This window comes from Misgurnus anguillicaudatus, chromosome 4 (assembly GCF_027580225.2).
Source record: "Misgurnus anguillicaudatus chromosome 4, ASM2758022v2, whole genome shotgun sequence".
In the NCBI taxonomy this organism is placed as follows: Eukaryota; Metazoa; Chordata; class Actinopteri; order Cypriniformes; family Cobitidae; genus Misgurnus; species Misgurnus anguillicaudatus.
Genome location: NC_073340.2, coordinates 6197236 through 6209396, shown reverse-complemented (window position 1 = coordinate 6209396; position 12161 = coordinate 6197236). Strand labels below are relative to the sequence as shown.

The following is a 12161-nucleotide window of genomic DNA, read 5'->3' as shown; positions in this document are numbered from 1 at the left end:
GCACATGGCCAGGCCCGTCTTAAGTTTGCCAATGACTATTTGGATGATCCAGAGGAGTCATGGGAGAAAGTCATGTGGTCAGATGAGACCAAAATAGAACTTTTTGGCTATAATTCCACTAAACGTGTTTGGAGGAAGAAGAATGATGATGAGTACCATCCCAAGAACACTATCCCTACTGTGAAGCATGGGGGTGGTAGCATCATGCTTTGGGGGTGTTTTTCTGCACATGGGACAGGGCGAGTGCGAGATTTTGGGGAACAACCTCCTTCCCTCAGTTAGAGCATTGAAGATGGGTCGAGGCTGGGTCTTCCAACATGACAATGACCCGAAGCACACAGCCAGGATAACCAAGGAGTGACTCTGTAAGAAGCATATCAAGGTAACAAGGCAACTTTTTTAAAAACTGCTGCCGGGAAAGAGTTAAAGACTCTGTCCCTGTAAAGTCAATCTTAAAAAAATTATAGAAATATAAATTATAAATGTTAGAAAAGTGTTTATACATGTCTGTGTTCAGAATTATTTGGGCAGGGCTAAAACGGTGGCTTGATGACGCACTTGAGCCACTGTGCATGGCCCCGCCTCTGACACAATCGCAAGCATCCATTCAGGTTGTAGCCGTGTTTGAAAGTTTAGAGAGTTGGTCGCTTTCCCGCGAGTGGGCGAGGTTTCAGTGCTGACAGCGGACACGCCCCCACCGCTTGAGAGCAGAAAATGCAGAGCAGAAAAATATGTTTTTTTTCATCGTTTAAGTGGTTAATAACACATTTTTCTGTGGTTTGACAAACTCAGAACACATTTAATAACTGACTTTACACTTAAGAAATATCTGTCAGGGACTTTTAGAAAATTAAACTGATCTCTAATTACTTTTTGGTACTCCAGTCTAGAGTTGCAATTTAAAAAGAATATTTGTGATATCAATCTGAGAACATTTAAAATATCAAATTTTTTGTCTTTTGCAGTTAATAACTTTGTTAAATAGGCCTATATTTGTTGAAAACTCTGGTTTTAAAAGGCTTATTAAACTGTAAAGACCGGGAAATGATTGCAGTTTTCCCTACATTTATCAATTTCCCACTTAAACTCATTGCATTATATTTAGGATAACCCAATTAACGTTGAATTGGTAATTGCACTTAAAAATTAGATTAATCTCAAATTCTTGCTGCGTAGACATTTTGTTGCACTGTATGTTATACTTTACAAAAATCTTTGTAAGAAAGGCACGTATTGTTCTAAATATGTTGGACGATATAAAAAAATCTGCCCAAACTAATAACTGTGTATGGGATTGAACAGTTTGTGGTTATAAATATGCTGTTTGTTAGTATCAGTTTGCTGATTTAAGGTCTGTTTAAACCTTTGTCTTTTTTTTTACAAATGCATTTAATATATTTTAAGTGCATGATTGTACAAATGTATTTAGCTTTAAATGCAAAACATTAAGCTCATTTAGTTCTGTGATTTGCATTTAGTTTGTTGTGCAGATTCAGCAGGGGACATTCTGTTTTAAAGGCGTGTACCCGAGTATGTTCTGTTTTTCCCATTTCAGCCGTTCTGTGTGTTTGACATTTTCTTTTTTGGATGGTTGGCATGAGCTTTTGGCATCAGTGCTGTGTCAAGCATGGGCACAGCAGATCTTCTTGGCTCCTGTCAGCAAAACTTTTTTCAGAATTGCAGTTTACAGAAGTTAATGGATTTTTAATTTATCCATTAGTGAGTGCCCATCAGATAATATGAAACTTCCTGTCACATGCACCTGTGTGCTAAACACAAGTCTTTGGTTTTAGCGGTAATATGGGATACTTGGATATTTTAACCATGACTGATAACTGGAATTACATTTAGAAATATAAACTGAAATGAAGAGAAATTGCCACTGGAGTTACTTATATGACCCATCTGGCAAGGATTGATTTTTATACTGTTATAGAGAAAGACGTTTAGTAAATAATAATAAAGCCTACTGTTGTGTAATTGAATAGTTAGGGTGTTAACTATGTGTGTCACTAAAAATAAATAAACAACTTAATGTTAAATTCCAGCCTGCTATTATACAGTGAAACAAAAACATGTGTTAAATTTTATTGCATGCTTATTGTCTTTATCAGACAGTATAAGAATAATTTGAGATCCAAACAAAAGATTAAAAAACAAAGATACCTCTTGACTTTATTTTAAAACAGCCATATAAGGAAATGAATCCTTAAAGTTTAAATCTGTTGACAATGCTAGAGAGATACAATCATATTTAATCTAATTTCTCTGTAATTGTGAGTAAAATGGGAAAACAGTACATAGGATGTGAATTGAGATCATTAAAGTAATGTGACTGTCAGACGGCAGTGCTCCAGTTGGACGGTCTTCATTCTGGCTTTATTTGTTGGCCAGCTGATAGGTGGGTTGAGGGTGGGAGGCAGTCATTTTCACATTAGTGCAATCACATTTTAAGGAGCTAATACTCATTCCAAGGTTCTTTATTACATTATCCTTAATGTCATAAATGAAAGAATGTACTTGATAAGCAACAAAATTTAATGATGCATTAGTTTTTCCCTCGGGGATGGGAGCACCCGTTGCATATCAGGTCACTTGAGTCGAGGGCATGAAGGTGGGGATGTTGTCCTGATGGGGGTCCCACCATGGGACTATTGTAAAAATAAAGATGCTAGAAAGGGATCGTCGCAGCAATATCATAAAAGAACCATATTTGATTAAAGAACCTTTAATCAAAAGATCCTAAAAGAACAATTTCTTTCTTACATTTTTATAATCTTTTTGCACTGTAAAGAACAAACTGGGTTATTTTCATACATGCATGTGTGTGTGTTTATATACATTTTGTTTTGTCTGCCATAAATGCTTCTGAAAACCTGAACTTTATACTGAACGAAAACAATGTTTCTCATCCGTCACAGGCAGCTACAGTATACATGTGCAATAAATATGCAATGTATATAACAGCTGTATATATTTGACCTTTTTTGTGGAGCTAGTAGCTTTCTATTGAGCCCATGGGAGGAGATTTGGGCCCTGTTTTTTTTTTTCATGGATTGCAAGCAGAAGTAAATGCTGAGCCTGACGTGTTCTTTATTGTGATTCAACATGTAGTTGGCTTTTCTGGTCGATTTGGTACAGCGAGATCCAAATCACTTCAGGTTAAGAAAAACAGCTGTCAGGAGTTAAAATGTTTGAAACCTGCCATCAATAATATAGTTGATGGGTGGAGAAAGCGATCTCATTTTTTGAGGTTAATGTTGTTACTTCGAAAGCAGTGATGGGATGTATGTATTGATTATGTATGGGCTATAGGGACTTTAAGCACAGTAAAGACAATTGACACATTTCAATTCGTATAAAAGAGGGTTCTTTCTGACGTTTATTATTATACTTTGTAATGTGTGTAAAAATTATCTTAGATTTTAGAATCTGAAACATGTCCTGAAATGCTAGTTTAGTTAAATCAATTGATTTTATTTTTTGTTTGTGTCTTTGTCTCATCAGGGTTTGATAAAGATCAGGGGTGACCGCTGTTGGAGAGACCTCACCTGCATGGACTACCATTATGAGGTTTGTGTATGCATCAGATCTAACTAGCTAACTTCTGTTAATTTCTATTGTTTGACCCGTGTAGGTTGACCATGCTTTAGCATTTTTAATGGACATTTTCTACACTTCTGTAACAGTTTACTTTGCCTGATGTTAAGTTTTTAACTTAAAAGTTAAAAGTAGGGATACACAGATGTATCGGCAGGTAAAAGCATTTTTTTCTACTAGGGCTGGGCGATATGGGCAAAAAAATTATCATAATGTTAACCATATCAGTCGATATCGATAATTATCACAATAAATAGCAAATCTTTATTCCTGTCAATTTTAAAGGCAGATGTTTGCTCCTGAATGAAAGTTTAATGTTAAAGTTTGTTCAGAACATGACCAATATTTTCCAAACTAGTGATCAATTGAGGTAGAATACAGATTACAATATTACTAGTAAAATTAATATCACAACGTTGTCTTAATAACCTTGTTGCGTGCCTGTATCAAAAATGCGGCATGCACAGCATTTAGTTTGGCAATTACAAGCTGCACTGCTAATAAATTAATAACTTGCCCCATCGTGACTACATGCAGTCCTGTCTCATCTTTCAAGTGTCCCTTGTTTTGTTTGAACTTGATGGAAATGCACCTAATTCGCATTTGTTTGTTTTTGCACATTTTTTAAAAGTTTCGCTTCATGTTTGGATGGAAACTCAGCTACTGTCGCTCATTTTTCTTACTCCACTACAAGTCTTACTGTGATTGTAAACCAAAACCACGTGCAGCTTCCGGAAGTGCAGTCTGCAAAATGCCTGCGCAGCATCATGCATAGTCCATAAACATTACTGATCACTTGTCGAACGGTCATTATCATTTTATCGGAGAAACAGAATATCGGTATTGGCACAGAAATTATATATCGGTGCATCCCTAGTTAAAAGGTCAGTTTTAATTACTTTACCTTAAATTGTGTAGCTAGATGACTTATGAAGTGTTACAAAATGTTGCATGCACTGTAAAAAGTGAAAAATTACTTTAATTGTTCACACCTAAAAATGTAAGTTTATTCAACTTACATTTTTTAGGTGTTACCAATTGAAGTAACTTTAAGCTGAACCATCTTTACACTTGTGTTTACAAAATTGTGCAAAATGTTTCCATGTTTTAGCTATTGCTAACTTTATCATGTTTTGTTGTTTTACAGTATTGAACAATAATAGAGTTGATTTGTATGTTTTGCCACAAAGTAAAAAAGTTGGATCAACTTAAAAAATTACTTCAATTAGTAACACCTAAAGTTTAGTTATTTCAACTTATTTTTTTCATTTAAAGTGTTTTTCACTTAAAAAATATAAGTTAAAACAACTTAATTTTTTTAGGTGTTACCAATTTAAATGTTTTTTAAGTTGATCCAACTTTTACATTTTTAAGAACTCACTATAAAAAGTTGGTACAAGAACTCACTATAAAAAGTTGGCAATTTATCTAAAAAAGCAATTTATCTGGATGCCCTAAAATATTGAGTTAATTTAACCTAAAAAAAAGTAATTAAAAAATACTTCAACTTAAAAAATAAGTTGAATAAACTCGAAATTTGAAGGCAACCAGGTAACTTAATTTTTTAAGTTAAACCAACATTTTTTTTTGCATAAAAGCGCATAAAAGTACAATATTAAAGAATCTAAGCAATGTGTAGATCGTATAGATAACTAATTATGAATTAATTTAAAATTATTTATTACATTAGTAGCCTATTCACCTCGTTTAACATGACAAACCTAAATTATTGCAAGCAAATGTTTTTTGACAAAAATTATAACATTAATATTATAAATCGATCGTCTTTGTGTGTTCAAGGGATTTAAAATGATTGTAGTATTGACAGTTTCAGCAGTAACAACATAAACAAATGGCTTTCGTGGAACATACATAACTTCCGGTAAACTCCGCTAAGAATAAATAACAACAAAGTCCTTTTAGAGTAGTTTATTTCTGATAACAAGCTAAATAAACCACACATCGATTACCTTAGTTCATATTTCATAGCTAGAGTGTATCAAAAACGACACCGAGCTAACTTAACATTGCTGTGTAAAAATGTTTACTATAATGTATACAATGTTAACTACAAACCGGCTGCCAAACCTCCCTTCACATAGTGGTGATTTATGATCGCCGTTTCCCCTCGTCTTTAATAAACCAAAACATTTGTTATTTTCAACAAGGTATTTGTTCCAGATTTCATTTTAGCTACTAGTCAGACCATTAAACAAACAGAGACCAGAAGTAAACTTCCGACCAGACAACGCACGTGCTTCTATAAATACACCCGGAAGGTCCAAATTCTGGTGAGTCAGTATTGTGCCTGGACTTACACCACATAAACACTCAAGAACATTTTCACAAAAATTATAGAAAAGTAATTGAAAGGCACAAGGCAGGCGATTGTAAATCCACCTAAGCAGGCTGTCCTCCAAAGCAGAGTGACCTTGCAAGATGGTATAGAAGGGCACCAACAGACCAATAACAACTTTTAAGGGAGTTTTTCATGCTTCAATGGCTGATATTAACTGTTGTACTGGTACTCCACCAGTAACAGCTTTATGTGAGACTGGCAAAAAGAAGCCATTGTTAAAAACACATCATATGGCAACTTTGCCACAGTTTCCCAGAAGGCATGTGGGAGTCTCTGGAGGCAGCTAAAAAATATATTCTTTCGTCTCATGCGGCCAAAAATCACCTTTTGCCCATTGGATTAACTGCATGTTTGGTATAAGCCGAATGTTAGTTGTCATAAATATACAACTGCTTAAACATGGTGGTTGTCGCATCTTGTAAGCTGTAAGACATGGATGCTTTTCTGCATGCATGGGGCTGGAATGCTTGTATGGGTAAAATGAAAGTAAAATTCAAGGATATTCTGTTGGAAGACCTAATGGAAAAGATGTTTTCTAGTAAGTTAATCACGTATTAATATTAATAATAAGAGTCCAGATTTTAGTTTTACAAACTTTACAAAGGCTGTCCACCAATGATCTCTGTGCAGTTTTCATTTCAATTCAAATTTATTTCTATAGCACTTTTCAGTTTTGCATTGTTGCAAAGCAGCTGTACAGTAAACACAGTTTTGGCATTAAGGTTCAAGTCTCTAAATGCGCCCAAAGATGTTTACAAGATGTATACGATTGTTGTGGTCATTTGTCCATTCTCCCAAATACGACCAACATTTGCGTTTACTAAATTAGAGCCTCTACCGGCAGCAGGTAAAACTTATAAGGGTATGAAATTATTTATTAGGGTATAGTCTTGATATGATGACATGCATTGGGGTATTATTTTCAATTTAACTGGGAGGATTAATTGTAAGAACTTGTACTTGTGTACTTATCTCCCAGTACCATCCTGTGATACCAGTGGCACAGTGCCCATGAAGAGTGTAATGCAAAGATCAAGACTTAGTTATTGGGATATTGATCCTCCTGACTGTGCTGTTGTACTGAATACCAGCACAGCTGTGATTTGGCTATTGGCACAAAGTGGCAAGCTGACAATGACAACACACTTGCTCATGTGATGTCACCTAAACTGAATAGGGTCTTTATTATCATGTGACTGGGACTGTTGGAGTTTAATACAGTGGGACTGGGACTGTTGGACCGCAGAATGATGCCATGTTAGGTCATGAGAGCAGTCCCTAAAGCTCAACCTCGGGTTACAGGGTTAGTTCACCAAAAATAAAAGTTCATGTCATTGCAAACCTGTACAATTTATTTAAAGGATACTGAAGTTTTCGAAGAATCTCTTACGTTAATGTCATATTTAATTGAATGGTCCTAATATTTCCTAAATACATTACTTTATTTTGGTTCTTCTTATGTCTATTCTACAATGTGTTTTAACTGAAAAGTGCTATATAAATAAACTTGAAAAATAAAATTGAATTATATGCTTTTCCCATTGCAGATATACAGTAAATTGGCTCTGTCAAGCTCTAAAAGAACAGAAAATTGCCATAAAAGTAGTCCATATGACAAAGTGCTGGGCTATATACAGGTTTAAACAATAAACCAGTCTCAATTACGCACATGGAATGAATAAAAAAACAGTAAACTGAAAGAAGTGGCTAAACACTCCTACACAAGTGATCTCATGAGAATAGGTGTGTGTTTTTACGTAAAGTGTGGTTGCACCACATGCACATGTTGGTCTGTAGTTTTCAGGTAAAGAACAGAAACTAAATAAAGTAATCAGATAATACTGCATACTCTTTACTGTGTAAATTCTTGATAAAAAAAGTCAAATTTCTTAAAAAAAAAAAAAAAAATCCAGATAATTTACTCACCACCATGTCATCCAAAATGTTGATGTCTTTCTTTGTTCAGTCGAGAAGAAATTATGTTTTTGAGGAAAACATTCCAGGATTTTTCTCATTTTAATGGACTTTAATGGACCCCAACACTTAACAGTTTTAATGCAGTTTAAAATTGCAGTTTCAACGGAGTTTCAAAGGACTCTTAATGATCCCAAACGAGGCATAAGGGTCTTGTCTAGTGAAACGATTGTCATTTTTCACAAGAAAAATTAATAATACGCATTTTTAAACTACAACTTCTCGCATATCTCGGGTCATGTGACGCGCCAGCGCGACCACACGCAATACGTCATGGCGTCAAGAGGTCACGGATGACGTATGTGAAACTACGCCCCAGTGTTTACAAGTGTGGAGAAAGAGGACCGTTCCGACGTTGTTGTATGTGGAATGATACTAATTAATGTCTTTGTGTTCGTTTATTTAAAAAGGTCCGCAAATGTGCATTTTATATATGTAACATGTGACCATTCCATGGTATTACGCAATTACGTTGTCAGGACTCGGCCTTGAAGTCCTATGTTATATTTGTATTGTGTCATGGTGGCAGAGTTCTGGCAGTCCCTGGCCTTGTGTGGAGGTTCATGCCTTGTTTTTGTGTGGCATGTGCCTCCGGTGTCTTGTCCTGTGACCCCGCCCCCTCGTTCTCCTGCTTATTAGTAATCATTGGTTTTCTCCCATCACCTGTTCCCGCTCGTTATCTTGTTTGGTTTCTTCTATTTAATGTCAGTGTATCTTTAGTTCTGTGCAGGTTCATTGTGTTGTGTTCCTCGTGTTCGTGTCTAGTTATCCAAGTCAGAGTCAAAGTCAAAGTTTAGTGTTATCTGTCAGTGTTTCATGTTTTGTACCCCTTCGTGGGTTTTGTGTTTGTCAAAATAAAGTGTTTTCCGTTTTCCCCGACATCGTTTGCGTTTGGGTTCATCTGTCCTGCAACTCCTCACATACGTGAGGTCCCGCTGGCTCGTCACACAGCCGGGTTGAAGACAAGAAGTTGTGGTTTAAAAGTGCATATTTTTTATTTTTCTTGTAAAAAATGACAATCGTTTCACTAGATAAGACTGTTATACCTCGTTTGGGATCATTTAGAGTCCGTTGAAACTGCAATTTTAAACTGCGTTAAAACTGTTACGTGTTGGGGGAATTTTTTCCTCAAAAAACACAATTTCCTCTCGATTGAACAAAGAAAGACATCAACATTTTGGATGACATGGTGGTGAGTAATTTATCTGGATTTTTTTTTCAAGAAAATGGACTAATCCTTTAACATTAAAAACAGCATCAGGTTTATACTTTAAAAATGTTTACTGTCACTTTAAATGCACGGAGCCAATATATTGTTACACACGCATTTAATTTCTCAACTGCTTATATGTAGATATTTATTTTAAGACTTTTACGACTATAATCCCGGCATTTTGCGATAATTTTGTTTTAAAATGTCCGCTCAGGGGCAAGAAAACAAACTCAGTTGGCATTACCATTTTCTTGTACTAGAAAGCTGTCTGAAGCCTTGAGATGCGGATCGCGTTCGCGCTTTAGAGGTGCGCAAAAACAAAACGTGTCAAACAATGCGTGAGTAAAGTATTGAAATATTAAATATTTCAATTGGCCAATCTGGCCAGTGACTGTTGCATCGCTGCTAAACACACATTAATTATCTTACCAATGATGTAACTATGTTACAAAATTCCAGTAACATTGGTGCGCAAAAGCACCTTCCAAGCAATGTCTGGTGCACAATTTTGATTTTAATTACGCATGCGCACCTGCTAGCGCAAGTGGCTATTTGATTTTTTATATAGAGCCTCTAGTGTTGAAATTATGAACAGTGTGACAACTTACCCCGCTTTCCCTACCTGATTAATTAACAATATTTTAAGCCGTTGATACAATCCTACCCCTAAACCTATCGTAGGACTGTATCAACGGCTTATAACACTGTTTAAATGCTTTGTTGCTAAAATATTCCTACACATTTCTGTCTGTTACATTTAATAGTATAAAAAGAAGACATTATGTATTTTTAACATTTTTGTATGAAAAGGGTTTGGGTTTAGGGTAAGTTTTGGGTAGGGTTAGTGTGGTAACATTATCGATAAAATGGGAAAACTATACAGCAATCTTTATGGTATTAAAAATATTTGTCAATGTGTAATGTTATTTAGTTGTAAAAACGTAATAATGCTACGATTTAATGTTCCAAATACGTCTAAATTGTACGCTTCAGCATCTATTTAAACTAGTGCTGGGCAAAGATTAATCGCGATTAATCGCATACAAAATAAAACTGATCTTTGGCATAATATATGAGTATGTGCTGTGTGTAATTATTATGTATAAATAAATACACACACATTCATGTATGTATTTAAGAAACATTTACATATTTATATATATTTATTTATATTTTTATATATTCTATATTAAATATAAATTTAAAAATTGTATATATAAGTAAAACAATTTTGAAATGAATATATGAATGTGTGTGTGGTTAAATATACATAATAATTAGACACAGTACACGCACATATATTATGTATGCGATTAATGGCGATTAATCTTTGCCCAGCACTAATTAAACATACAAAATAGTATGTTTTGTGTTTTTGAAAGTTACTTATGACTACTACGTATTAACAGTGAGACCAGGCTGTTTCATGTGTCTAAAGTTAAGCGTGTCTGCTCTATACAGCAGCAGTAGGAAGTGCCGATTGCTTTTTTATTAGTATCATGACATATAGCCAAGTGAAACAGCTAAAATCAGGAAGAAATGTAGGGCAGGACTTAAATTTGTCCATCAAGAACTGATTGCATCATTAGAAGTTTGGTCTATAATTGCCACAATCGTCTCGGATAACATCGCCCTCTTGCTATTCCTGGTGACAGGAAGAGAAAAGATCATTTCATGGAGGGGAGGAGGTTAAAGCTCACATAACACACGCTGTTTCTGCATTTCTGATGTTAATCTGGAGTATCTATAGAGTAGTATTACATTATTTATATCGCCAAAGAGTCTTTAGTTTAATCAGATTTATAAAAGAAAGATTAGCTTTACCGATTCTATCCGATAACGTACGATTAAATGAAAGAGGAGTTACTACCGCAGGAGGAGCGAGTACGAGTCATGCAACACTATACAACACTTATAACTTAAGATTCACTACATGTTCGTGTCATTTATATAATATGCACGTGCCTATTTCCAACGTAAGACAAAAGTCTTACTTACCGCATGCAACTCATGACTCAGTTGGGAAAATCCAGCGCATCAAACACACACGCAAAACCCCGCTGTGACTCCAGATAACTATATCCATTGTTTCCATAAGGCTGACGTCACACTTCTTATTTCGTGCCATTGTAGAGTTTTAAAATTAAACAAAGCTGTGTCGCGTGATATGATGTTTGTAAGTTGTAGCGTCTCCCGCTGATTGACGGGTGGGCGGGGTTTTCCGGGGGAAGTGCCCATAAAAACAAGTGATACGTATAGAAACCCCTGAATGTTCAGCTGGACCTGTAATCGAAAAAAACTTTCCGAAACTTGTACGAACCCTGGCAAAGTGCATTCGGTACAGAAATACTCTGTAACACGCACAACTGCTTTTTTGACACTTTGCCTACGTTTAGCATGAGGAAACAACTTCATGACTGTGTTAATAGGTCAGAATGCTCAAAACCATTGAACCACCCCTTTAACATTTTTTATTAAAGATTATGGGGTACATAAATAAAAAAAATTGAAGCAGACAGATAAATCATTTATACAATATTCCATAAAGATTTGAAAAAAGTTTTTAATTTAAATATCATATTGACTTTGTGCCGACCGAAATTAAGTATTGTTCATACTAGTTAACAGCACGAGTTGTAGCACAGTGCAGAGTCATGTGACAACAGCGAACCAATGCAATAATTGACAGGACAATCAAAAAACGCAAGAGAACATTTGTTAATAAAAGTTTAAGTTCTTTGTTTATTATAAGTGAGTTTGTCTTCGTAATATTTCATTGTTGTGTTTTTATTCAGATAATAATAAACCACAAATTAAGCATTCGAAAAAGGCAGAGGTTATTCAAGGGGAACCATGATAAACCATGAAACCACCATTCTTAAAAAATAGATATTGTAGACATTATATACAGATGTTAAACCACAAAAATATGACTGCTGAAATACAGTAGCTTTTTATAGGTAGTCATTATTCATTGGAAATCTTGCTCTTAGCCATTCCTTAAATCTCACCTGA

The 12161-nt window shown here is 35.2% G+C and overlaps 1 protein-coding gene across 1 annotated transcript in view; it reads left to right on the top strand.

Annotated features, from left to right (window-relative positions):
• lmf1 (lipase maturation factor 1) overlaps positions 1 to 12161 on the top strand; it is a 55551-nt gene that overhangs the window by 13369 nt on the left and 30021 nt on the right. The window contains exon 5 of the mRNA XM_055175836.2: positions 3508 to 3573. Within this exon, the coding sequence (XP_055031811.2) occupies positions 3508 to 3573 (66 nt within the window). The remainder of the gene's footprint in view (positions 1 to 3507; positions 3574 to 12161) is intronic.